Source organism: Chiloscyllium plagiosum, unplaced genomic scaffold, assembly GCF_037043375.1.
Source record: "Chiloscyllium plagiosum isolate Xiang-an unplaced genomic scaffold, Cpla_swu_hap1 HiC_scaffold_21, whole genome shotgun sequence".
In the NCBI taxonomy this organism is placed as follows: domain Eukaryota; kingdom Metazoa; phylum Chordata; class Chondrichthyes; order Orectolobiformes; family Hemiscylliidae; genus Chiloscyllium; species Chiloscyllium plagiosum.
Genome location: NW_028270159.1, coordinates 6,889,188 through 6,917,030, shown reverse-complemented (window position 1 = coordinate 6,917,030; position 27,843 = coordinate 6,889,188). Strand labels below are relative to the sequence as shown.

Here is a 27,843-nt window from a genome sequence, read left to right as displayed (position 1 = left end):
GCGTGCTAGGGGGAGTGGCTGATGTGGGGGAGGGTCGCCAGCGCGCGTGCGTGCTGGAGCGGCTGCGAGCGAGCGTTTTTTTTTCCTCCCCTCCTGTGGTAGAGGCGCGAGACCCGCTGAGCCATCGAGGGGGAAAGAGACAGCGTGTGTGTGAGGGGAGTGCAGGAGAGAAAAAAAATAAAATACATACAGAGAGAGGAAGATTCGTGAAAGAAAGCGCGGATCAGGGCTTTTTTTCCAATCATTTTTTTCTCCTTTTTTTTTATTTCCCCCTTTTTTTCCTTCTTCCAAGATGTCGGTCCCAGCGACAAAGATGAGTAAAAAAGAGGTGAACTCGAACCATGATGGTGCAGACGAGACCTCAGGTAATTTGTTTTTTTTGTGCAGCGATTGTTTTTTTTTAATCGCCTGTTGGTTAAATATATGTTTTCGTGCTTGCGTTTGTGAAGGCCTCTCTGTTGAGTGTGTTATGTATATCTGTGTATGTATATTGTGTGTGTGTGTGTGTTGTGTATGTGCGCGGAATGGCGGCCCCACGCTCCCCCTCTCGGTCGGGCTGGAGAGGAGCTGAAAGGCAGCGCGGGAGGGTAACTCCATTCACTCCGGCGCCATGTTTATGAAGCCACATAGAGAGTGTGTGTGTTAGAGGAGGGGAGGGAGGGGGGGGGAGAAAAGAAGAGAGAGAACAGAATTTCTGCACCACCTCCTCCTCCTCCCTCATTGTGTAAGGCGGCCGCCATGATACCAGGAAAGAGAAACGGAGCCGCCGCGGCCTGCTCGTCGGCCCGAGGTGAGATGCCCTATTTCTTTTAACCCCCACCCCCAAGCGAGTGTATGCACACAGACATTCTCTCTTCTCCCCCCCCCCCCCCCCCCGCTAATCCTAGAGCGGGTAAGGATGATGTGCAAGGAGGCAGGTCTGAACAAGGGCTTCCCGCGAGCAGCAACATCACTCGGGCGGTTTAGAGTCATCGGACTTGGGGAGAAGAGGCCTAACCATGCGGCCTAGAGTTAAAGGGATTGTAGACACCTTTCCACTGTCCTTTTTGCAAACTAGTATGACGATTTAAACCCTCCAGGCAGGCGATGCCAGCTAAAAACCCTTCTCGTGCACGCGATTTTTACGTGAGCCCGTGTTTGGTTTTTGAGCCTTTTTAACTAAATGATTTCCATTTCTTGAGAATCAGAATGTTGTGATCGAGACTTTTTTAAACAAGCAGCAAAATCTGGAGGGAAAAGTTAAATGCACTTGCAGAGTTTTATTCGTGTGAAAGGAGGGGAAACTGAATGGAAAATTATTGCATGAACTAAACTTATGAAATCATAAAATGAAAGCAGATGTACGGCCAACTTTCATTAATGCTGAATTTTGGAAAAAAATAGTTTGTTTTCGATGTAATTCATTTCAAAATGGAATGTCGGCATTGAAAGCAACGACTTCCTTCGTGGAGGAACCACGCGGCTCATAATTTAGCAGGGGTTCATTCAACACAAAGGGAAGCGGTACTGAAACGTGGGTTGCAGGCGAATTATTGATGTCTCCTATCATCAAATTCGCAATAATTGTTACGAAGGCGTTTACAGTTCTAAATAAATCTGGACGCTGTTTGCAAATGACTTGGTCTGTCACCGTTTTCAATAGTTTCAACTAATAGGTGAGCGGAAGGGACTTTTTATATACCTTGGATTTAATGACATTTCGTTACATCTACTTTTGAGATGTGAATGTAACTTTCTGGCAAAATATTACTGAACAGTATTGTTACTTGTAGTAGGTTGACTTGCAGAATGTGATTAGGAGCCCCTCCAAGCTTACCACTTGCCTTTTTAAATATTTAATAAAATGTTTCTTCCCAAGGTCATCAGTCTGGATGAAATGGTGCTAAATCAAGAGGTCACAAATTTCTTTGTGTGTCTTTACCTTTTGCCTACTTATTCTCAAACTGGTAATGTTGCTTTTGAGTTTCCATAAATCCAAATTGGATCTGTCAATTAATGACTTCAAATTTTCAAGGTATTTGATTTAGGGAAAAGTGTTTAAGTTGAAGGCCATACTGCAATTATCGTTCTTAAAGTGTTATAAATACCATAAATGCTGAGCAAACCACTAACTGTGATTTTTGAAAACTTTATTTACAGAAAAAGAGCAACAGGAAGCCATTGAACACATTGATGAAGTACAGAATGAAATAGACAGGTAATGTAAAGGAAATAATGTATGTTTTTTGCATTTTAATACCTGGGTGCTTGATTGAGCTTTGCTTTAAAAGTTTTATCTGAAAAACATTTTTAAATAGGTCAATAATTTTGATGTTGCATTAGGCGGAAGTGGCCCTTAGTTTAAAAGTTTCCACCGTTTCACGTGTTATGAGCCATTTTCTGATGTCCTGAAACTTGTTACACTGTACTGGATATTCGGTGAAATTGAAGGTAAATTCTGTAATTTCAAAGTAACAAGTTTCTTAGAACAGTGTTTATAAGATTGTTTTTTTGATACTGCGCTGACATCCACAGATGAAAGCACTGCTTTATAATTGGTAGCAGTACATGTTAATATTTGAGATTTTGGAGAAGACATGTTAATATTGTTCGGATTACACTATTAATTGTCACATGTTTTCTACCAAAATCTTTTTGGCTAGCTTTATCTATTTGTAGGTTCTATCTGGTCATCTTCTCTTGGGCTGTTAAATTTTGAGGTTGATGGTAAAGGTTTGAGGATTGCCCAAATTATTTGAACTTGATGACTCCAAGAGTCAAAATCCTCTGCTTTCTCTATTGTGGGGCATTGATAGTGTACAGATAGAATTCAACAAGTGATGTCAGTGCTGTCCCTTTTCTCTGACTTGGAGATTACAGGCTAGTTTAGATATAATCTTGTGATTTACCATTTTGGATTGCTAGTAGTATTCTAGTGCATCTTCAGCATTCCTACCAAGGCCAATCAAAGATGTGCCCTGAATTATATTCTGATGTGGTCTAACCAGGATTTTGCATAATAGTAGCAAAGTTTCCTCCCCTGTTTTATTCTCTCGTGATTTAGAACAATCTTTAAATGTTTCCCATTTCTTTGGTTGAAGATTTGGATGCAGCCATATCTTTCTGCTGATATTAATCCTTTCCTTGAAATGGGATCTTTGGGAGACAAATGATTCTAGTTGTGTTGCATTTGAAAACTGACTTGTTTGTTATGACATTGGCATTCTGGACAAGCAATTGGAAGAAGGAAAAAATCACTGCACCCAGCTCACTGTTAAGTTGTTAGTTTGTAGTCAGACTGTCTTAAAAGCACAATTATGACCTCAAGTATGACTGCTGGGATTTGTAGAAATATTTTGAACAAGTTAGTTTCTAACGGATAAAACATTTTCCCTTTTGTTCTTCTCTCTGCCCCTTGTATGCAGAAATGCTGTCGTCTTATTTAGTCATCTGTTTGTCAATGCAGAATTAAACTTGTGTTTCAAACTTGTAGCTTTTTTTGTTAAACTCTCACCATCCTGTTTTACAAGGCTATGAATAACTCTTGACTTAATTTTTAAAAATACTTTTCCATTTAGACTGAATGAACAGGCAAGTGAGGAAATTTTGAAAGTAGAGCAAAAATACAACAAGCTACGCCAGCCATACTTCCAGAAGCGGTCAGAACTCATTGCCAAAATCCCCAACTTTTGGGTGACTACGTTTGTCAACCACCCACAAGGTGAGCAGTTAAATGCAATAATTGTTCAGTTGGAAAATCTTTGCTGATAGTGATTCAATAAATATTCTGTGTTGAATAAAATGGGAGAACAAATTTAGGCAATGTGGAATTTTCACATGAAGCTGATAGCTGAGACAAGGGTCAAATTAGTTTAAACAATACTTGTGTGTGGTAATAGTACAGAAAGGGATCTTGATCTTTACTTACAAGAGAATCTTCTTATGTGGAAAATGATCAACGTCCAAGAAATTGAAGTGATTGTGACTCGGATTTTAGATATTCTTTGCCAAAATGTGTAACAAAATGTCTTGGTAAGTTTTTTGTGAACTTTGCTGAAATTGTAATGAGTACTAGTTGCATGTCTGTTGACAGTGACCCCTAGGGGCACATGTTGGTCATGCAATGCTGTTTGAAAGACTTCACAGCAAGTCACCACCTTGACAGTTTTGAAACAATCAAGTGCATATTTTTTTAAATGTGTGCTGTGTTGGTCCCTCTGGATTGTGCTTTTTGTAGCCAAAATTATAGTTACCACTTTAAATGTTTTTAGCTGGTAATGACATCTGGAGCCGTTGCTCTGTTTTTCCTTTGAGATTGGCTTGTGAACAGTAGGAATTACAAATGTGGTCATTTATGCTCTGCTTTAAATACTTGATTGTATCCTGTTTTTATACATGAAGTAGGAGTTCAAATTCCTGTCTATTTATACCTTATTTTAACAAATGCTTTTACCCCCAAACTTAGTCATATGGGAAATATCTGAACAGAAATAAATTTTGTGGCAAAACCCAGAGTGGGTGCAAATGTATACTACAATTGCTTCCTTTTCTTGATTCACAAGTAACATGTTAACCCGAATGTTTATTTGATTTTTGTGGTGGATGTGGTGTGGGGTTTGCTGCTGTACTTAATCCTTCTATGCAGGATTAACCTGACATCCCAAATGGGACTGATTTCCAATTGACCTTGATGTGTGGGGTCTAATTATAATTCCACTGTACTCCTTGATTTTGAAATTGTAAACAATAAGTTGCAACTTTATCTAGAAATAGCATAGAATGTCTTTATTTGCTATGTTCCAAATGCGCTTTTGCTACTTAATTCTATGTAAGTAGTGTAAGACAGTTTTAGAGTAATTTAAATGGTGTCGTTTGGATCTCCACTAGTAGCATTTGCAGAAGTGTGAATGAAATAAATAACTTGTGGCACCTTCTCAGTGAAGTGCGATTTAGCTCCATTGTAATGTTGGGAGATGACAGCCAATTTGTGTGCAGCATGGTTCAATAAACATCAGTGAAATAAATGAAAACATTGGTCCAGCTAGTAAGGCTTAGAATTACAACATGCAGTGCTTATATTCATTTTAATGAGTAGTAAGCGAATCTACCTACTCCATAATTCTATTTTTTTTACCTTTTTTCTGAATGAAGGAATAGTTCAGCTCTTGATAGAAAAGAGCAGAGTGGTCATTGTGTTTACATTCTTTAGCAATATTTACAATGATAATCTAATCAACCTATTTGTAATTACACATCTCTGGGGCAGAGTAGGGTTGTTACCATTGCACCATGAGCCTTCATTTCCATTATATTCTTTAAATTTTTCAGAATTGTACATAAAGCTCAGCATAACATTCAAATTTGGAATCTCAGAAATATATCACCTGATGAAAAAGCATAGCAAGCAGCATCTAGTGTCTTTGCCTCTTCATTTTACCCCTTCCTTTCACATCCAGCAATTATGGACTGCTCTACTATTTGTGTACATTGCCTTTCATGTGGACCATTCTTTAATCAATACTGTCTGTGGACCTGAGGCTGCAAATGAAGCTTCTTGCATACAATATTTAGTCAGTGTATTTTATGCATCTACGTTCATATGTTCCAGTATCTGCGCTTCTGGGAGAGGAAGATGAGGAGGCGCTGCATTATCTGACGAGAGTGGAGGTGACAGAATTTGAAGATATCAAATCAGGCTATAGAATAGATTTTGTAAGTATGCTGTTCTTTGGCAGATGTGTTGAATTTGGTATTTAAAATCAAATGAGTTCTATGGGCTGAAGTACTGAAACAAAAATGAACAACTTATTTCATACTGTCAAGCCTCTAACATGTCTTGGTTCTATTTATTTTTAGCATTCTCTGTTTTGGGAGTCTTTTGAGAAGTAACATATATGTATAGGAAGATTTTGAGAAGTAACATATGTATAGGAAGTTTTTAAAAACTGCTAACCTCTGAGGTTTGTTAAACTTTTTGTGTACTGATATGTAAAATGCATAGCAAAGACAGGTGATTTTTGTAAATTTGGTAACTCTTATCTATTCCTAAAGCCTCTTGTAAGAACCTTTTGAACTTTAGTCATTATAAATCATTGGTCAATTCAATTAGCTGCACAAAGCCAATGAAGAGGTTTTAGTTTGCTTCAATATCCTTGGGTTTGGCTGTGGTGTGCTTCCAAATCACCTATCGATCTTTGCAGTTTCGTCTATTAGAGGTATAACATCCATTCAGGAATTGACCTGTTACCATTATTTGCAGCAGATTTCCAGGTCTGTATAGCTTAACTGACAGCATTTAAGATATGGTGCAAATTAATATGCCAATATATGTTAAGTTAATTTCTCGTACTTTCCATCAGTGGCTGAATATGGGGTTGTTTTATTGGCTTGTTGTCTTGTTTTAATTCGCCTCAAACAGCTACTATAGAGCGACAATACCCCCATCATGCTCAATTAGATTAAACCCGTGACTTTGGGAGGGGAAACACTGTTGACCTGTTAGACCACTAAGTGACATGTTTTCTATTCGTGCAAAATGGGTAAATAAAGCATTGTTCTAAGAAACCTTTTTTAAAAAAATTCAATTAACTTCCTCCATTGACCTGGGTAGTGTTGATTTTTGATAAATGTTAAATGTTAGTCTATTTCGTGTCTTCGGGTGGCCCAGAGTAGCTGGCCAAAAATAAATTGAGCAATTATTGTTTAAAAAGTTTGGAAACTATGCAAACCAATTTGCACTTGAGTTCAAGAATCCCAACATCTTGACAACCGAGGAATGGGTGCTAAATCTTGTAATTAGTGACTAAGAATAGAAACAACAATTGCCCCACGGGTAGCAGAGCAAAATAACTGGGTAGATGTGTTTTGATTCTTGCAGAGGGGTAAATGTTGAACAAGTTACTGGAAGAACTTCCTTGCCATTTACAGGCAGACGTGTCCCATTCACAGAACGGTACTAAACTCTGGAGAAAATCCTAGTTTGTGACATTTAATTAAAAATATACTTGAATAATATAACTAGTCTGATTTCAGTTCTCCAGTTTTGTTTCTGTACACATGTATAAATTAGTATTGTTCAAGTAAAAGTAAATTGGAATACCTGCAGTTTGATGAATGCTCTGTTTTAATTCTTCTTCCTCCTCTTCAATCTCTGAATAATGTTAAATGCTATATGACCACTTCTGACTAATTGGAGTATCATGGATGGATATGAACAGTAACTATTTTGGCAGGTTCTTTGATTTCACAAATAATTAAATACATCAAACAGCTTTTTTTCAGGAACTTCAACCCAAGTTTCTTTACTCTTAGTCACGCTAACAATGAAGACAAACTGATGTGTGGTTTTTATTTTCAGTATTTTGATGAGAACCCATACTTTGATAATAAAGTTCTGTCCAAAGAATTTCATCTGAATGAAAATGGAGACCCATCTTCAAAATCAACAGAGATCAAATGGAAGGCAGGAAAGGTAGGATTAATAGCTGAATACCAGACTGTTTTCAATCTCAAGGGTGCTTCTGTTTATTTTTTAAAGATATGTGATCTTGCAGTTACATTGAAAGAGAACTAGATTTACATGAGTTAGGTGATGTCAGGCAACAGTTTGCACAAGGGGTAATGGAAAGCTGGGATTTTGTAAGAATGCTGTTGGGTCTGCAAATTATTAACAGTTAACTCGGAGTTTTGTTAGCTTGGTTCCTTAAAAGTTATACCTCTCTATCTGTTGTGATCTAATTGAATGATGGAATAGGCTCAAGGGACTGAATGCCGTACACCTGTTCCTACCTTTATCCAACCTGAAAAGTCTCAGTGGGTCTTGTGACTTGGTACTTCATTATTCCCTAATTTAGCTCAGAGAAGTGTAGGTGCATCCCGATATGTTTGTTACAGTTCTTTTCAAAGCCTCGCTGTAAGGTGATGAAAGCAGTAGTGTGACTTTGAGCAGTTATTTGGTAACTGCTTTAGAGTTGAGCTAGATCTTAATTGGTAGATGGATTTTAAGTGTTGACCAGCCTTGGTTTGTTTCTATGTAAAATTTGAGTCTATCCAAATTGATGTGATTCATTTGCATTCAATTAAAAAATATCTGTTCAGTTAACATTGCATGGAAAAGATTTAAATTTGTATCTCATTGACATTCATTGCAGTGTGTTTTTTCCCCTCTATGTATTATAATACTTTGCAATAATTTAGTTGCCAAATAATTGGTGTTCATTAGATTTGAATAGAAATCTTCCACTTCTTTGAATCTGCTAGGTACTGAGCTATGCATATCAGACATTTCAGTCCCATATCTGTTGAGTTCATTTGGCTATACTGTGAAAATTAGTTTTATACTGCTCTCATGGTGAAGTTTATTTATCCTTCTTTGTTCCTCTTTCTTCAATTTTACTGTTCTTGGGAAAGCCTGATTGCCAATATTCTGCTAAATGTTATCTTTGCAACAGTTACTAGGTAAAACCTGATCAGATTAACATTGGAATTCTTCAAGATTTTCTCAACACTTAAATTCTGTGATATAATGTGTTTGGTTGCATCTTTGTTGTCTTTGAAGGGAATTTTAATTTTCAAAATTGAACTTAAGCCACTATAAGTTCAATTATGTACCTAAATGAACATAATGCTAAGTCTAGCATTATGTACCTAAATGTTTTGTTGAACACTTATAATTACACATCTTCCCAATCCTACACAACTGAACATTTGCATTATTTCAAGGACCTGACAAAGCGCTCCAGCCAGTCGCAGACTAAAGCAGGCAGGAAGCGACAGCATGAAGAGCCAGAAAGCTTCTTTACTTGGTTTACCGATCACTCAGATGCAGGTGCAGATGAACTGGGAGAGGTCATCAAGGATGATATCTGGCCAAACCCACTGCAGTACTATTTAGTGAGTATCCCATATTAGGTGTGCAAACTTATGACATGACATCTGATTTTGGTGTAAGGGATGTGGGCATTCACCTTCATTAGTGATTGTATCACTTTGTGGGAAGTTCAGTATTTCTTTCCACACAAAGGAGCGGATGTGTGGGTATTATAACTGGCTCCATGCTATTGAGCAGCCAGGCTGAAATCCCAGAAGGGGGTGATGTTAATTATTTGGGAGTTCTATTGCTTTATAATTGTTAGTTGTAAAGATGCATTATAGTTAATGCCAGATAGCTTGATATACTGTTGATTTTGTATCTGTCAGATCTTCACTCATTTGGCATTCTGTAGCAGTTTTGGAGGAATCTTAATCTTGTGTGCAGCAGATTTTTTTTGTTTAGCAATCCCATGTCATTTTAATGAATTCATTTTTGCCCTGGTGCTTGAAGACCATATGTGACTCTCACTTCGAAGTTCAAACACTATGCTGAGGAGCTTTAACATGCATGCACTCTTTGACAAAAAGTATCATTATGATGTTGTCTTGCTAGGTTCCTGATATGGAAGATGAAGAAGGTGATGGTGAGGAGGAGGATGAAGATGAGGAGGAAGAAGAAGGATTGGAGGATATCGATGAAGAAGGAGATGAGGATGAAGAGGGTGAAGAGGAGGACGAAGAAGAGGAGGAGGAAGGAGAAGAAGCCGAGGCAAGTGTTTTCATTTTTAACTCCCAGCCCAGGTGTGGTAACATATATGCGGAACCTTTAAAATGCTTCTGGCTAACTTTGTCTTTATTCCCCAAATGGGGAATGGCTGATCTCTCTGCATCAATAAGAGTATTCACCATGATCTCATTGGAGCAGATTTGATGGGCTAACTTCTGTCTTGTAGGCGGTTGCCTCAAATCTTGAATCTGTTCAAATTTCTTTTTTCACAAGTCTGACTTTCTTCAATGCTTTTCCAAAACAAGATTTGGCCACCAGTGTATCCTTATAGGATACAAGAGTTGTCTTGCAAATCCATGTAAGGGGAAGATCATCATTTTGGTTAAATATAAAATGGGAGGGTGCTTTAAGATTTGTTCAATATGTGTGGTTCCTATTAAATTTACAAATGTCATGCAGAAGAAAACTGAAATTTAACACTTTTTGGGCAAAAGATTTTGCACCTGTAATATGCATAGCTGTTAATAGTTGTGGAGGAACACACTTACAGTTCTGATTTGTATTTTATTTACATCCAGCTATTTTGTACTAACCTTTTTGTTTTCCATATTATTTGTAGGAGGAGGAAGGCGAAGACGACTGATCTGGTTGCTGTTGATATTCACCTCTACTTTTTTTCTTTAGTCCCTGGGAGCAAGTTGCTGTCTTTTTGTGCTCAGTTTCCTTGCTCTCCTGAGGTCCTTAAACCATTATACACAATTGGGATGAGTTACATGCGCAAACAACAGTGGCAATCTCTCTCTGCCATTTCCGTGAACTGATATGAATTCTCCTAGCGCCAGCTGATCAGCACACATCTTCTGTAGTAATGTGATTGTATTTTTTTTTACTTTTTATTTTAAGCCCCACCCCACCCTCCCACATCCACCCATCCCTCTGCTGGAAGCCCAGAACTATTTTCTGCCTTTGTGCTGTGATTATAGATAATTTTGAATAGGCTTTTTTCCTACCTGTTCTGGCCCAGAGATTACACTGTGTTTCCATGTGATGTGGAGAATTAGCAGTTACCATCAAGTCCTTTGTTTTCTTCTCTCTTGTAACAAATGGGTGTCACTGAACACCTAGGGTAGATGCAGATGGTTGGGTTCTAATGGGTGGGTTTATTGGGTATTTTGAGGACTGGCTGTACTTAGCATGTTGATGCATTGTATATTGATACAACATCCGTGCAACCAAACTTTTAAATATTAATCGATTTGAACCCCACGGCAGATGGAGGAGTAACAATCTGTAGAATCTTATTGGAATCTACACTCTCTAATGTAATTTTTTTGTTTCACTGGAAAGGAAAATTGCTCCGTTTTAAACGTTAGAGTGTACAAGTTGCTTTGTTACAATAAAACTAAATGTGTACACAAAAAGTGCGTGGTGAGTTTGCTTTTAATCTGGGATGTTTTGTGGACTTAATTGCAACCAATCTAGAATGGTTATTTTTGGTAAATGGTTGATGGGGATGGAAATTGTACAGACCTGAGGTAAATGCTTCAGTGTCAAAATTGAGACCAAATTGTAACAACTCTAATATGTACACAAATTTAAGTGCTACAAGTATCAAGGAACAAATCGTCGGAGTTGTTTGTGATGTTCTAGAAGCTACTGAGTTTGTAATAATTAGAGATCCGTTCTGTATTTATTGGAAATGAGATTGTAATTACAAAAGGCAAATTGCAACCCTGAGAACTTGGTGTTCTCCTTCAATGATTTGGGTCTGGGTCCAGTGTTGCATTGTAAGTGCTTGTTTAAATTTGAATACCACACATTTTATGGACTGTTTGTAGGCTTGCTTTTAACTACCAAAATTGCACTTGATTTATTTTGCCTCTAGTTCCTAAATTCTATAAGTTGGTATATAATGTATATATTGTCCTGGCAGTAGTTGCAAAACATCCATTGAACTGATGACATTTTCTTTGCAACCGGGGTCTGCCATAAATGCTACACATTTAGCACCAAAAATATAGTGATATGTGTGTATATAATCAACTGAATTTTTAAAAGCCTGCCACAAAGTTAGACTCTTGTGTAATTATTACATTTTATAATTATTGGTGTGCAATGGATTTGGCGCAACTCTTGCAAATTCATCATATTTCTGGTCGTTCAAAATAGGTTGTGCTATTTTATTCCATTCTGGCTCCTTTCTATTAGGAATGAGATTGTGGCATAACCAGTTTATTGCAATTAGCTTTTGAGGATATGGGATCTATTGCCTCACCTTTTTTTGACAGGTTGGGTGTCGGTATCCCATTCAGTGCTACTTGTAGTATTTACTGTACGCTTTTGTTCCTATTTCATGTTCAATTGCTTTTCTGATCTTTCCAGAATTTGTACTGATTATACTAAACTGTGACCTCGTTCGAATGCTATTGTACAAAGAAAGACGTTGGCCTGATTACAACTGTGTTCCTTGATTTATGAGCTTCTCCCATTTTCGTTAACTCTTTCTTGATGCTGTTTAAGAATTTGAGTTGGATTCCTTTTTGTAATATTTTGCTTTAACTCCCACCAACTTGAATTGTTTTCAGTTACTTTTGGGATTTTGCAGTTGCTGTGAATGGATAATGGTGCCATCTTTCTTTATCTATTACCAGTGATGAATAGGCATTATGATATTGCTAAACATTTTACCTCTTGATCCTGAGCCTTGCCAGAATGGTGTAATAAATTGATTAAATATACTCGTCCTAGTTAACACTGGTAGTTGATTGCTGCAAACTTCAGAGATTTTCGTATCTAAATCTTCTCCAGTATTCCATTAGATTTCAGTATAACCTGAGCAGCTCATGAATACTGTTGTTTCATAAATGCAATTCTTCAGTTCCACCTGGTGTTTTAAGATTAGTGTGTCTTCGTGAGAGGGAATTGTACATTTTGCATGTTTTCACTTGGAGAAATACATTCTCCTGAGCAAGTCCTTTGTTTTTTGATGTATTCTTGCCACTCCGGTAGAGGCAAAGAAACTGAATTGAGTTGTGGCTGGGAAGCCCTCCTTGGGATGCAAAAAGATAGCTGACTGGTACCAACCATGCCATTTTTCTTTTGGCAAATTGATGGAATGACTAATAATTCTACCACCAGCAATGCAAGCATAAGGCATGTGATTCCTTAAACTAGTAATAACAGACCTGAACACTTCCGTCTAAAAAGAATGATGGTATACAAGAAGCCTAATGAGTATAACCAGAGCTGTAGTTTAGTTTATTTGGTTTTTGCTTACATAATTGTCCTGATAATGGGATCTGGCTAAGCCATCGCTTTGCTTGGCAATGTTTTGGAGAGCATGATGTCTATAAACCACATTTGAGAATGTTTAATTGGATTTATAGACACTTGATCTTTAAATGTATTGGGTTTTGTTTGACATGGCAGCCGAAGGTGTCCTGACTTCATCTTGAACTTTGTTTTTTTTTTAAATTAAATTGGTTCTCATCAATCTGTCTTTACTGTTATCTACAATAAAGTTTGTATACATGTTTTGCCATAGTGCTGTGTATTGTCTTTACTGCTTGTTGTGTACATTTGGAAGTGTATTGCCAATACAAATATTGATTTAATCTCATCCAACAGAAATGAAGCAGTTAGCATTTAATAGGCTTTTGGATATTTCTAAAAATTTTAGCATGATACAATATATTATGGGATGTGACAATGTAAATGGAACATTATAAATTGCCATTACCACAGGAATGCTTACTGATACTGAGATGGTATTGACACTTTGTAGTTGTCATTGACTATTTGATCTTTTTTTTGAGGTGAACTAACCATTCAGGCTAGTGAAAAGATAGGTTTTAAGAAATTAAGCCATTTTGGAACAACTGTTCCTCTGGCAAAATTTGATGCATGTGCAGTTTAATATTAGTTAGGCGTTTACAGACAATTCCTGGTGCACTGAGATTTTCTAACGTCTGCGTCTAGGATTTAATTTAGTTTTGAATGAGATTGTACACTGAAATGAATGGTATTAAATCTAAGTGTATTATTTGGTTAAACTTATTGAAGTGTAATTCAAATACTTGAATTACAATATTCAAAATGTGGTAGTGTTTAGTACAGATTCCATTTAGAAAAAAAGTTGAGGTATTTCAATGCAACATTAATGGTAGACAACATTAATTACTTTTACTCTGAGGGATATTTAACTATTTCAGCCTGTTCGGACACCTCTGTGGCAGGATGGACTTTAACACAGCCTTTCCATGAACCCTCAAACTGGTAGTTATAGATATTTTTAAGCACCTGTTCAGATATGCATTTACTTCCTTCTGGAGCAGGTGGGTCTTCTGGCAAAAGGTGAGGATATTACCATTGTGCTACGAAAGCCCTCTGCAATAAGGTTGCAGAGGAGTACTAAAACTACTACTTTTACCTAAACATCAGTCGATCCTGTTCTTTTCTCTTAAGATGGAGACAGTTTCTTATCAAACTGTTCAGAGATTTTAACACACCTCTGGGTCTCCTTGGTATCATTCTAGGTTAGTGGTGCTGGAAGAGCACAGCAGTTCAGGCAGCTTCAACTACAATCCACCCTCGCATCCTGGCATTTTCCCCTGCCACCGCAGGAACTGGAAAACCTGCGCCCACACCTCCTCCCTCACCTCTATCCAAGGCCCTAAAGGAGCCTTCCACATCCACTAATATAATTTATTGTATCCGTTGCTCCCTATGCGCTCTCCTCTACATTGGGGAGACTGGGCGCCTCCTAGGAGAGCGCTTTAGGGAACATCTCCGGTACACCCGCACCAATCAACCACACTGCCCCGTGGCCCAACATTTCAACTCCCCCTTCCACTCTGCCAAGGACATGGAGGTCCTGGGCCTCCTTCACCGCTGCTCCCTTACCACCAGATGCCTGGAGGAAGAACACATCTTCCGCCTCGGAATACTTCAACCCCAGGGCATCAATGTGGACTTCAACAGTTTCCTCATTTCCCATTCTCCCACCTCACCCTAGTTCCAAACTTCCAGCTCAGCTCTGTCCCCATGACTTGTCCGGACTTGTCCTACCTGCCTATCTCCTTCACCCTCTCCTCCCTGACCTATCACCTTCATCCCCTCCCCCACTCACCTATTGTACTCTATGCTACTTTCTCCCCACCCTCCTCCAGCTTATCTCTCCGCACTTCAGGCTCACTGCCTTTATTCCTGATGAAGGGCTTTTGCCCGAAACGTCGATTTCGAAGCTCCTTGGATGGTGCCTGAACTGCTGTGCTCTTCTAGCACCACTAATCCAGAATCTGGTTTCCAGCATCTGCAGTCATTGTTTTTACCTTGGTATCATTTTATCCTGGTCACGCTTAGTTTAGGTGGTGGTACTTTATGCACCTGCAGTTTCTGCAAGATTTTAATCATAGAAACTGGATTTACTGTGGTCGACATAATTTGGTCTATACGGTTTAATACTTGAAACAGAAGATACTGATGATTTTTCAGCCACAACAAAATGAGCCACAGATCCTTGTTATGGGTGCAGACAATTACTGAGTTGGCAATATTCAACAAAAGTGGAAACATTGGAAAGTCAAGTTTAATTCCTTACATGCAATCACAAAACCCAGATCAAGCTTAAGTCTTATGCAAAAGCGCATTGGTGCCACACCTTAGGGTGCTAATTCCCTTTCCCAGCATTCAAACTTGAAGAATGCATATAAATTGAGTACATTTCATAAAGTGAAGATATAGGTATTAGTTATAAATATTTTTATTTCTATACAAAAAATAGGTTTGATTTCAACTCCGGTAGGACTTGGGTACCATGAGAAGTGTTGCAGCAAAATTCTCCTGGAGGAGTCTGTCTATTATCAGTGCAACAAATGTCTCATCTGAATCCTCAAACTCTTCATCTGTAACATGCTGAGGCCAGATGCTGGGCTGAAATGACCAACCTGTTGAAAAAAATCCAAACGTAGGGTGAATAGACAAAACTTATCACGCGTTATAAAATGTGCCTTAAATATTCCAATGTTTCAAAGGTCAGTAAAACTGAGCTAAAGGAGAAAACATTAAAGGTTTCAATGGCCTAGTCAAATAGGGTTTAAGTAGTATTAAAAACGAGCAATGTTTAGGAAATGAATTTCCAGAGCTTATGCCTAGAACATTGAAGTCACAGCTGCCAACATTGGGACCAAATACATGGGGAATTGTGTAATCAGGCAGAGGGGAAATGCATAGATCTGAAAGGGTTGAATCAGGTTACAGCAATAGGTTGAAGAGATATTTTGAACAGAAGAGGATTTTTTTTTTTGAAAAAGGAGACATTGGTGGATTGAAAGCCAAAGTGAATAAGCCCAATAAGGAATGCAGGAGAACATTGTGGACCAGTATGACAGGGTGTGGTGTTACATGTCGGCCACAGAATTTTGGATGAGCTCAGCCAAAGCATTGGAATAGTAAAAATTTAAGTTTTAAAAAATAAAAATGAGTTTGGCAGACAAAAGTAGACAGTCTTGCTGATAAAGAATACAGGATCAGAACTCAGCTCAGAGTCAAATGAAGCAAAGAGGTTGGAAAGGGGTAGAATCAGGAAATAGCTTGTGGTGGGATCTTAAGTTTAACATAGGAACTCAAGTACATTTTTAAGAAATCACAGATGACGTACAGCTCAACTCCCTGGTTTCCTGATTGTTCGTTTAACTGACCACCTTATCTGGACTTACCACAGATACAATGGTCAGACAGCTTAGGAAATTTGACATGTCCATAAGGATCTTTAACTTTTACAGATGCACCATAGAAAGCATACTATCTGGCTGCATAATGGCCTGCTATGGCAACTGCTCTGACCAGGACCGTAAGACTACAAAAGGTTATGTGCTCAGCCCAGACCATCATAGAAGCCAACATTCCATCCGTGGACTCCACTTACACCCTTCATTGCTGCAGAAAGGCTGCCAATATCAAAGACTCTGCCCACCCCAATAAGGCTCCTATAATCTCTTCCATCAGGCAGAAAATACAGAAGCTTGAACACATGTACCAATAGGTTCAAGGACAGCTTCTTCCCTTTTGTTATTAGATTGATGAATGAACTGGCCGCTAACTTCAAATAATGTTGATCTATCTTTGTGCATCTTATGTGCAGTGTAATCTTTATACCTCACTGTCTAAGCACCCTATGATCTATGTACTCTTACTATAATTTGTCAGTGCTGTTCGCAAACAAAGCCTTTCACTGTACTTGGGTACACAAGACAATAAATCAAAGTTAAAAGAAAATTGTAAAACCTTAAATTGAAACTGAAATTTTCAAAATCAACTTGGGTATGGGTTGGCATTCTAGATTTCAAAGGTTTACACTAATTTTAAAAGATGTGCCTTCTCACTTTTGGCTGTCCTCTGCCACCAATTACTTCCCTCGTTATCCTTTTAGAAATTCTAATCATCTTTTAAAAGACGTTTGATCAGAAACTTAAACGGACCAGCAACATTAATACTTCAGTTACAAACAGGGACTTCTGTACCCAGGGACTTCTGTACCCAGGGACTCATCCAACCTTTCCATCACCTGAAAAGCACAAATAGAGGGAATTTGTTGTAATACCATAATGTAGGAGCAGAATTAGACCATTCAGCCCATCATGATTACTACACCATTTTATCATGGCTAATACATTTTTTTTAGCCCCATCTTCCTGCCTTCTCTTTATAACTTTTGATCTCCTTCGTAATCAAGAGGCTATTTATGTCTTGAATACACTCAATGACTTGACTTCCACAGCCTTCTGCAATGATTTTTCAGATTAACCACTCTGAACAAATTCCTCCTCATCTCAATTCAAAAAAAGAGTCATCCCCTCACATTAAGGGTGTACCCCCAGGTCCTAGACTCTCTCAATGGAAACATTTTCATTTCCACCCTATCTAGGCCCCTCATATTCTACATTTCAAGATCCCCCCTCATCCTTCTAAACTCTATCAAGTACATTCCCAGAGTTATCCACAATTCCTTGTGATAAGTCCTTTATCACATTTTTCTTATGAACCCATCCTTTGCCAGCACATCCATCCTTCGATACCAGCCCAAAACTGCACACAATATTCCATATGAAGTTTGACCAGAACTTTATACAGCCTAGCAGTACATCTCTAGCCCTTGAAATTAATGCTAACATTACACTTAACTTCCTAACTGCCAAATGAACTTGCATGTTAACCTGAAAGGAATCCTGAATTAGGACTCCCTACTTCAAAATTTCCAAAGCCGTTCCCCATTTAGAAAATAATTTACACACTTCTACCAAAGTGTATAACTCACTTTCCCACATTGTATTCCATCTGCCACTTCTTTGCCCACTCTCCTAGCCTATCCAAGAACTTCTGCAGCCACCCTGCTTCCTCAACATTACCTGTCCTTCCAGCTAACTTTGTCACCTGTGAACTTAGTTTGCCCTCCATCCCATTGTACGTTAATAATATGGACAAAGGAAATGGCTGTGGTTCCAACACTGATCCGTGCAGATCTCCACTAATCACAGGTTACCATCCTGAAAAAGACCCCTTAACCCCACTCCCTGCCTTCCGTCTGCCTGTCAGTCAATTCTCTATCCTGGGTGAAAGTGAGTACTGCAAATGCTGGACATTAGAACCAAGAGTGTGGTGCTACAAAAGTACAGCCAGCCAGGCAGCATCCAAGCAGGAAAATCAACGTTTTGGGTAAAAGCCCTTCATCTATTCTAATCTTGTCTATAACACCAGAGGCTCTAATCTTATTTAGCCATCTCCTTCAGAATTCAGGCGTGTAATCCATCTGATCTGGGTGATTTATCCACTTTCAAACCTTCCAGCTTCCCCAGCACCTTCTCCTTAGTGTTGGCCACGACACTCACCTCTCTCTGCCCCCTGACACCCTTGAAATTCTGGTATGCTACTGGTGTCATCCACTGTGAAGATTGATGTGGAATTCACCAGTTTTCTCATTTCGGGTCCTGATTATTTCTTAGTTTTCCCCATTACTACCTCTTCAGCCTCAATATCCAAGCCAACTCTTGCTTCTTTATAAACATTCTCAATGAGAAAATAGGAAGCATGGTTACTAAGTTTGCAGATGACACCAAAATTGGTGGTTATAGTGGACAGTGAAGAAGGTTATATAAGAGTACAACAGAATCTTGATCAACTGGGCCAATAAGCAAAGAAGTGGCAGGTGGGGTTTAATTTACTTAAGTGTGAAGTAGTGCATTTTGGTAAGACAAACATGGGCAGGACTTGCACAGTTAATGGTAGAGACATGGGAAGTGTTGTTGAATAGAGAGATTTAAGGGATCAGGTACATACTTCCTTGAAAGTGACATCACAGAGGGACAGGATGGTGAAAGTGCTGTTTGGCAAGCATACCTTCATTGGTTGAAGCATATGAGCTGCAATATCATGTTGTGGTTGTCCAGGACATTTGTGAGGCCACTTTTGGAGCACTGCGTACAGTTCTGGTCACCCTGCTATAGGGTGTGTTATTAAATTGGAAAGAGTGCAAAGATGATTTACAAGGATGCTATAACGCACTGGAGGGTTTGAGTTATAAGGAAAAGCTAGGACTTTTTTTCCTTGGGCCAAGATTAGAGTGGTGCTGGAAAAGCACAGCAGGTCAGGCAGCATCCGAGAAGCAGGAAAATCGACATTTCAGGTAAAAGCCCTTCATCAGGAATAGAGGCAGGGTGCCTGCAGGGTGGAGAGATAATCTGAGAGCGGGGTGGGGGTGGGGAGAAAGTAGCAAAGAGTACAACAGGGGTGGGGATGAAGGTGATAGGTCAGAGAGGAGAGTGGAGTGGATAGGTGGAAAAGAAGATAGGCAGGTCGGACAGGTCATAGGGACGGTGCTGAGCTGGAAGGTTGGAACTGGGGTGAGGTGGGGGAAGGGGAAATGAGAAAACTGGTGAATTCCACATCGATGCCCTAGGGTTGAAGTGTTCCAAGGTGGAAGATAAGGCGTTCTTCCTCTAGGTGTCGGGTGGTGAGGAAGCTGCGGTGGAGGCGACCCAGAACCTGCATGTCCTCGGCAGAGTGGGAGGGGAAGTTGAAATGTTGGGCCACAGGGCGGTGGGGTTGATTGGTGCAGGTATCCCAGAGATGTTCCCTAAAGCGCTCTGCTAGGAGGTGTCCAGTCTCCCCAATGTAGAGGAGGCCGCACTGGGAGCAAAGGATACAATAAATGATATTAGTGGATGTGCACGTAAAACTTTGATGGATGTGGAAGGCTCCTTTGGAGCCTTGGATGGAGGTGGTGTGGGTGCAAGTTTTGCAATTCTTACGGTGGCAGGGGAGGGTGCCAGGAAGGGAGGGTGGATTGTTGGGGGGGTTGTGGACCTGACCAGGTAGTCATGGAGGGAATGGTCTTTGCGGAAAGTGGAATATATCCCTGGTGGTGGGGTCCGTTTGGAGGTGGCGGAAATGTCGTCAGATAATGTGGTTTATGCGAAGGTTAGTAGGTTGGAAGGTGAGCACCGGGGGGGGGGGGGGGGGGGGGGTGTTCTGTCCTTGTTACAGTTGAAGGGGTGGGGTTTGAGGGCAGAGGTGCAGGATGTGGACGAGATGTGTTGGAGGGCATCTTTAACCACGACAGAATGGAAATTGCGGTCTCTAAAGGAGGCGGCCATCTGGTGTGTTCTGTGGTGAAACTGGTCCTCTTGGGAGCAGATACGGCAGAGGAATTGGGAATACAGGAGGGCATTTTTGCAGGAGGTAGGGTCGGACGTGGTGTAATCCAGGTAGCTGTGGGAGTCGGTGGGTTTGTAAAAAATGTCAGTGTCAAGTCAGTCATCATTAATGGAGATGGAGAGGTCCAGGAAGGGGAAGGAAGTGACTTCTTTCCTTGGAGCATAGGAGGTTGATGGGTGACTGGATTGAAGTTTATAAAATTAGGAGCACATAAGGTGAATAACAAAGGTCTTTTCCCGAGGATGGAGAGTTCAAAACTAGAAGCATAATTTTAAGGTGAGAGGAAAAAGTGCCAGGGACCCAGATTCGATTCCAGCCTCAGCCGACTGTCTGCATGGTATTTGCACATTCTCCCCATGTCTACGTGTGGGTTTCCTCCCGGTGCTCTGGTTTCCTCCCACAGTCCAAAAGATGTGCAGGTTAGGTGAATTTGCCATACCTAACACTTTGTGCAATTAGGTGCATTAGTCAGGGGTACAGTGGCTCAGTGGTTAGCACTGCCGCCTTACAGCGCCAGGGTCAATTCCAGCCTTGGGCGACTATCTGTGTGGAGTTTGCACATTCTCTGCGTGGATTTCCTCCGGGTGTTCCGGTTTCCTCCCACAATCCAGGTGAACTGGCCACGCTAAATTGTCCATAGTTGTTAGGTGCATTAGTCGGGGGTGGGTTACTCTTCGGAGGGTTGGCGTGACCTTGTGGGGATTCTAATTCAAAAGTGGTAAATATCGATAATGAAACGAACGTAAACAAACCTAAGTGATTATGGCACCTGGGACACGTTGCCACTGTCCAAGAGTGTCCAGGGAACCAGGAGAACTGCTCCTCCGCCGGCCAGTGTCTGTGTACAGCGGCTTTCTTGAAAGTGAGTACCTGGAAGCGAAGTCCCTGGGGGTTCTGGAAAAGCTGCACCGGGACCCTGCGCTCGCCGATCACCGTGTCGTTACGCTGGGCTAAAGCCAGGGCGCTGGCCACGAACTTGAGGTCCCGGCTGGCGGCCACCTCGAAGCCGCATGATCTGCACAGTAAGAGCTCATCTCGGGAACTTCTCTCCTCCTGGCTGGCGTTGTGGCCGCTCACGGCAGGCAGCAGCCACACCAACAGCGGAGGCACCAACACCTGCCACATCCTCCGGGCCGCTTCTCTTAACTCCTTCAAAAACTTTTTATTTTCTTTGGTTCGCCTAGACCCCTAAAAAAAGTGATTTAAAAACAAATATATAAACCCCATTCAGTTCCTAAGTTTTGCCTGAAGCTTTCCCAATGTTATTACAACAAGCCTTTGTATCAAATATGTATCTATTTTACTCCTCTTGTAACTGTAGCCTCCCCACGGCTGATATTTAAATGAACAGCACACAGGAGGGGAAAGATGAATCTCGCTGCATTTAGGGATTCTTCAGACTATTTCCTCCCCCCCCCCTGCTGGCTGGAGGATTCCAATTCACTTGATGGTGCTGGGGGAGGGTTCAAAAGGCTATTCGACCAGTCCTGCCTCTGCTGGTTCATTTGACCGAACCATCCATTCAGCCTCCCTCACATCCCTTCCATGTTTCCCTGTTCATCTCTTTGGGGGAAAAGGCAACAATAGCTCGTGTTCTAAGGCATCTTTCACTGAGGGTTACTTAAATAACAGCACATAAGCCAGTCAGCAAGTCACCCTTTATTTACTTGTCAAACAATGTGGCACTGGAAAAGCACAGCAGGTCAAGGCAGCATCTGAAAGGCCGGAAAGTCAACATTTTGGGCATAAAGAATGAGAAAGGGGAAGAAGGCTGAGATAAATGGAGGGGTGGGGAACTCTCCTAATCTTCAGATGCTGTGCTTGCACAACACCATAATTTTTGGCTCTGACTCTCGAGCATCTACAGTCCTCACTTCCTCCTAGTTGCTGAAAATCTTACTATGAAGCCTCTTCCAAGGGTTTAGATCAGAGTGGTGCTGGAAAAGCATAGCAGGTCAGGCAGCATCCGAGGAGCAGGAAAATCAACATTTCGGGCAAAAGCCCTTCATCAGGAATACAGACAGGAAGCCTTCAGGGTAGAGAGATAAATGGGGGGGGGGGGGGGGGGCTAGGGAAAAGGTAGCAAAAAAAAAAGAGTACAATAGGTGAATGGGGATGGAGGTGATAGGTTGGGGGGGAAGGTAGCAAAGAGTACAATAGGTGAATGGGGGTGGGGATGGAGGTGATAGGTCAGAGGGGAGGGTGAAGCAGATAGTTGGGAAGGGAGATTAGCAGGTAGGACAGGTCATGGGGACAATGCTGAGCTCTTCCAAGGGTGCCCATCTTGAAGAAGTTCTCCTCCTCCCCAAGGATCTCAGCAAGTCTGTCTCCCACTCTATTTCTTCCCCCCCCCCATCTCCTCTGCCCTGAAGCTACTGCCTTCCTGCATCCACCTATCCCCCAAACCTCAATTTATCTCTCAGTCCACTCTCCCCCCCCCCCCCCCCCCCAATTCCTGATGAAGGATTTTATGTCCAAAACATTGATATTCCTGCTTTTCAGATGCTGCCTGACCAGCTGTGCTTTTCCAGTACCACACTTTTTGACTCTGACTCCCCAGCATCTGCAGTCCTCGCTTTCTCTTAGCTCAGAGTCAGTCCTATGAACTGAGGAGATTCTAAATCTCCTGTTAATTTTTTTCTTTTACAGCAAAAAACAACAGGTGTACAAATCTTTATTAAATTTCCACCATTAGGAAGAAAGGAGAAACCCAAGTGGCCAGTGACAAGCAGTGCCCTTCTCCTGTTAATATTGGTCAGCTGGGATTTTCCTGATTGGCCCAGGTTAACAACTACAATCAAGGACCTTAATCAATGAGATCCATCTGGTTCCAATCACTACAGTTGCCAACTCTATTTGGACATAGTCCGAGAGATTGTTCTGATGAGCACCATGACCCCACACTCACTTTCTTGATATGTCCATCTGCACTGTGTTATGCATAAGAAAATTGACAGTTTGGGCTTGTGTTAGACTTCAGTTGAATAGAGTGCAAGGGGATTTGACCGCAGGCTCTTGAGAGAACATAAGTGCACGTGAGTAGGCTCTTGAAAGAGCATCAGTGCGCACATGCCCACTATTGAGAGAACGTGAGAGAGGGCACACCCACTTTTGAAAGACCGTGAGAGATTGGCATGGTGGCTCAGTGGTTAGCATTACTGCCTCACAACGCCAGGGATCAGGGTTCATTTCCAGCCCCAGGTGACTGGCACATTCTCCCTGTGTCTGCATGGGTTTCCTTCCGGTGCACTGGTTTCCTCTCACAATCAGGTTAGGTGAATTGGCTATAATAAATTGCCCATAATGTTCAGGGATGTGTCGGCTCGGTGCATTAGTTAGGAGTAAATGTAGAGTAATAGATTGAGAGAATGGGTCTGGGTGGGTTATTCTTTAGAGGGTCGGTGTGGACTTGGTGGACCTAAGGGCCTGTTTCCACACTGTAGGGATTCTATAAAATTTACAGCACCCTGAATGACAATGTGAAAAAGGTGCTTACTCTTGTGAACATGGTTTTAAAAGTAGGATTGCTCTTTTAGGACAGAAATTAGGAAGTTTTTTTTTCTCAAAGAGTTGGACAGTATTGGAATTCTCTCCAGAAGGTCAAACAGCAGCCGAGGAGTAGGAGAATCGACTTTTCAGGCATAAGCCCTTCCTGATGAAGGGCTTATGCCCGAAACGTCGATTCTCCTGCTCCTAGGATGCTGCCTGACCTGCTGTGCTTTTCCAGCATCACACTGTCGACTCTGATCTCCAGCATCTGCAGTCCTCACTTTCTCCTACTCTCTTGAGAAGGTGTGAATTATTCAATATTGTTAAGGTAGAAGTAGTTAGATTCTTACTAAGTAAACATTGAAAGCCTTGCGGATGCTGAAAATCAGAAACAAAAACAGAAATTACTGGAAAAGCTCAACAGGTCTGGCACCATCTGTGGAGAAAAAGCAGAGTTAACGTTTCAGGTCCAAGATAATCACAACATTTAAAAGGCATCTGATGGGTATATAAATAGGAAGGGTTTGGAGGGATTTGGGCCAAATACTGGCAAATGAGATTAGGTTAGGATATCTGGTCGGCATGGACGAGTTGGACCAAAGGGTCAAGGTCCGAGATGTACACCTCTATGACTCTATTACCCTCCCTCAAGAACTGTTCTTCAAACACAATGTGGACTTGCGGCCTCATTACAATAACGACAGATGACATCACACGTACGAGGGCCCGCCCGCTACCTTCTATTCGTCGGAAATTAGTGATTGACAGCACAACATGTGATCGCAATTGTCCAACTGGCGACTGGGTCGCGCGGCCCCAGGTCGGGAGCGCGCTGGGTTTAAAAATATTTCAAACGGCGTATCCGTTAGTCGCTCAACTGTCTGAAGGGAATAACCGAACACTACCAGCTTTTCGGGGGGGGAAAAGAAATAAAATTGCTGAGGGATGATGGCGGGGGAGTGCAAGCAGGTCAGGAAAAGTTACAGAAACAAAATCAAAAGTCGCTGGAGCGGCTCAGCGAGTCAGGGAAAAATTGCGAATCTGTTCTTGATGTTTCCTCACTTTGCAAGAAGGACAATCCTAGGGAGAGCCCTGTTCAAATGGATTTTTTTTTAAACGGGCAGCGTTCATACTTCAGTGTCAGGTTATGGGTTTGAGTCTCCATTGGGAACTCACGGGCACAACAATTAGACTAACGTTCCTATTGCAGGACTGAGGGAGTGCCGCACGGTCGGAGGGTCAGTGCTGAGGGGGAGCCGCACGGTCGGAGGGTCAGTGCTGAGGGGGAGCCGCGCTGTCGGAGGGTCAGTGCTGAGGGGGAGCCGCGCTGTCGGAGGGTCAGTGCTGAGGGGGAGCCGCGCTGTCGGAGGGTCAGTGCTGAGGGGGAGCCGCGCTGTCGGAGGGTCAGTGCTGAGGGAGCGCCGCGCTGTCGGAGGGTCAGTGCTGAGGGAGTGCCGCACTGTCGGAGGGTCAGTGCTGAGGGAGCGCCGCGCTGTCGGAGGGGTAATGTTTCCAATAATACTTTGTACCAAAAGCCTGATTGTTATCATGCGTAAAAGAAATAGCTGTTTCTGCAAAGTGAAATTTTGGTTTGGTAGTATCGTGACAATATTATTGAATTGCGTCGGTGAGTCGCCTAGAAGTTCAGTTTAATGATATACCGACAAGTGTTCAGAGCCCACTGTGACAATTGGTGACTTGGCTAGTGAAGAAAAACTAGTAATGTTGACTATGAATTTACTGGATTGGTATAAAGGTTTGTTTGATTATTAATGTCCTGCAAGGAAGGAAATTTGTCATTATCCCTTGTTTGTAGTATGTGACTCCACGCCCAGAAAATGTAAATATCCTCTAAAATAGCCAAACAAGCTGTTAAATTGTTTGGGATAGGCAATAAATAAATGCTGAGCTTTGTGGTTATGTGCATACCCAGTTAATGATTTTATTTAATGAATTGTTTTCCCTTGTTTACAGGCCACTATTTATCCCTAAACCAACATGGTTTTAGTAGTTATTTTGGCATTACCTGCATCTTTCAGCTGTTGATAGGGAAACTGAAAGATTCTATCAGAGTTTGTTATTATTAGCTGTGACTGCAGTTCAAACACTACCTACTGGCTGTTAAATGCTTTAGATCATAAGATGATGGAAGTGGCTATATCAATAGAAGAACAAAACTGTTTGAAATTCACTGCAGATTTAGCAGCATCTATCAAGAGAACAATGTTTCAGATCCATTGGCCTTTTTTTATTTAGATTAGATTACTTAGTGTAGAAACAGGCCCTTCTGCTCAACAAGTCCACACTGCCCCGGCGAAGCGCAACCCACCCATACCCCTACATTTACCCCTTACCTAACACTACGGGCAATTTAACAATTCACCTGACCTGCACATCTTTGGACTGTGGGAGGAAACCGGAGCACCCGGACGAAACCCACGCAGACACGGGGAGAACGTGCAAACTCCACACAGTCAGTCGCCTGAGGTGGGAATTGAACCCGGGTCTCTAGTGCTGTGAGGCAGCAGTGCTAACCACTGTGCCACCGTGTCGCCCACGTTGAAGGAATGGAAATATGTTTTATTTACCTGATGCCTTATTAGGTAAAATAAAACTTTCTAAGGTGTTTAATAGACCATGTGAGATGCTGTGACTGTTTAGGCCAAATATTCAGAGAAGCAAGTGGCTTAAGTCACTTGTTTATTCCTATTTGATCCTCTGCGAAAATATCTCCGGTTTTTGTTCTAATTTGGAAATTGTTTGGAATAATTGAATGGGGCAATGCAGAAAACCAGATAAAGCTAAGCATCCCCTGAAAGAGGGAAAAACCAATTATACAGCAGTTAATCCAGGCTAATATTTGGGAACAACTTTGTTTTAATCAAATTTTTGAAGGAAATATGATAAGTGTAACCACACCATAAGTGAATGATGTAATGAAAAAGAAATTGGAATGTTAGGTGTTTAACATTAAAATTATCATTGATAACATTAGTGACATAAAACACAAGGAGCAGGAATATGACATCTAATATCTTGACCTGATCTGACCAAGATAACTTGAAATTTTATTTCTGTTCCAATATTAAGAGTAAGCTATCAATCTGGGTATCTTTTAAAGCATTTACTCTAGGTTATTGATCCATTTGGTGCCAACTTTGGCTCACTAGCAAAAACAGGAATTGCCGGAGAAACTTCTGAATGGTTCTGAAGAAGGATCACGGGACTCAAGACATTGACTGTTTTCTCTCCTCAGATGCTGCCAAGCTTACTGAGTTTCTCTAGCAATATCTATTTTAACTCGTTTCAGATCTCCAGCATCTGTAGTTCTTTGTTGTACTTGATAACACACAGTCTGTGTCAGAAGAATTTAGTGATAGAACAAACCAGGATTTGATCATGTAATCTAGCTAGTGTTTGAGGCAGTGCTAATATCATTTAGCTGCATTTTCAGACATTCTGTCTTTCAGGTCAGACACCTATTAAACCAAACCTCTTTAGCCAGAAGCTAATATATTTCAAAATTCAACTGCTCTTGTTATTACAGGTGCTGCAGTAACTTGCTGAAAATTGCAATTTTATCTGCTATCATACTGAGAATGTGTAACCATTCATTTAATTTATTTAGAGCAATTCCTACCAGCTGTTGATCAACCAGAGGCTGGACCTGGAAGAAGGAAGTGATCTCTTGGATCCAGATATACAACAAAAACTTGATGAAGTAAAAGATCTGATTCGACGTGAAATACAAAAAGAGCTAAAAATCAAAGAGGGAACGGAGAATTTGCGTAAAGTGACAACGGACAAGAAAAATCTGGCTCATGTGGAAAATATTTTGAAAACCTCAAATCGCAAATTGAAACGTCTGCATTGGGAACTTCAGGAGCTGAATGCACGAATTATGGTTACAGATCGGGACATTCGGGGAGGTGAGTGCAATTTGCAACTGAACCTTAGACTAGAAGATCTAGCCCTTTTTCTGAAGATAAAACATTAGCATTATATTCAAAGTTTGTGAGAAGATTTGTAGCTCGGGTGCTCGTTGCTGTGGTTCTGTTCGCCGAGCTGGAAGTTTTTGTTGCAAACGTTTCGTCCCCTGTCTAGGTGACATCCTCAGTGCTTGGGAG

The 27,843-nt window shown here is 41.1% G+C and overlaps 3 protein-coding genes across 4 annotated transcripts in view; 2 read left to right on the top strand and 1 right to left on the bottom strand.

Annotated features, from left to right (window-relative positions):
* The first annotated feature begins 85 nt into the window (after nucleotides 1-85).
* LOC122564989 (protein SET) lies at nucleotides 86-13,060 on the top strand. 2 transcript variants are annotated; one of them, XM_043720592.2, is made up of 8 exons: nucleotides 86-365; nucleotides 2,140-2,197; nucleotides 3,558-3,700; nucleotides 5,588-5,691; nucleotides 7,337-7,450; nucleotides 8,701-8,871; nucleotides 9,404-9,559; nucleotides 10,137-13,060. In XM_043720592.2, the coding sequence occupies exons 1-8, from the start codon at nucleotides 293-295 to the stop codon at nucleotides 10,158-10,160; spliced, it is 843 nt and encodes a 280-aa protein (XP_043576527.1). In that variant the 5' UTR covers nucleotides 86-292; the 3' UTR covers nucleotides 10,161-13,060. The 2 variants fall into 2 exon arrangements, with proteins under 2 accessions (XP_043576527.1, XP_043576528.1); XM_043720593.2 differs by lacking the exon at nucleotides 86-365 and adding an exon at nucleotides 708-790.
* Nucleotides 13,061-14,997: 1,937 nt separating this feature from the next.
* On the bottom strand, nucleotides 14,998-21,638 carry LOC122564668 (protein cereblon). The gene is made up of 2 exons (XM_043719747.2): nucleotides 20,980-21,638; nucleotides 14,998-15,462 (listed from the first exon to the last, which is right to left on the bottom strand). The coding sequence occupies exons 1-2, from the start codon at nucleotides 21,350-21,352 to the stop codon at nucleotides 15,308-15,310; spliced, it is 528 nt and encodes a 175-aa protein (XP_043575682.2). The 5' UTR covers nucleotides 21,353-21,638; the 3' UTR covers nucleotides 14,998-15,307.
* A 2,903-nt stretch (nucleotides 21,639-24,541) lies between these two features.
* LOC122564991 (serine/threonine-protein kinase N2-like) overlaps nucleotides 24,542-27,843 on the top strand; it is a 56,595-nt gene continuing 53,293 nt past the window's right edge. The window contains exons 1-2 of the mRNA XM_043720594.2: nucleotides 24,542-24,685; nucleotides 27,345-27,645. Of these exons, the coding sequence (XP_043576529.1) occupies nucleotides 24,662-24,685; nucleotides 27,345-27,645 (325 nt within the window). The 5' untranslated portion in view covers nucleotides 24,542-24,661. The remainder of the gene's footprint in view (nucleotides 24,686-27,344; nucleotides 27,646-27,843) is intronic.

Bases quoted from the DNA above. Each gene is read 5' to 3' on its own strand.
- LOC122564989 (XM_043720592.2), top strand. From the start codon at position 293: ATGTCGGTCCCAGCGACAAAGATGAGTAAAAAAGAGGTGAACTCGAAC. The intron at 2,198-3,557 runs GTAATGTAAAGG...TTTTCCATTTAG, and splicing joins GTACAGAATGAAATAGACAG to ACTGAATGAACAGGCAAGTG. The intron at 3,701-5,587 runs GTGAGCAGTTAA...CATATGTTCCAG, and splicing joins GTTTGTCAACCACCCACAAG to TATCTGCGCTTCTGGGAGAG.
- LOC122564668 (XM_043719747.2), bottom strand. From the start codon at position 21,352: ATGTGGCAGGTGTTGGTGCCTCCGCTGTTGGTGTGGCTGCTGCCTGCC. The intron at 15,463-20,979 runs GTTTGTTTACGT...TTTTTTCAACAG, and splicing joins CAGGTGCCATAATCACTTAG to GTTGGTCATTTCAGCCCAGC.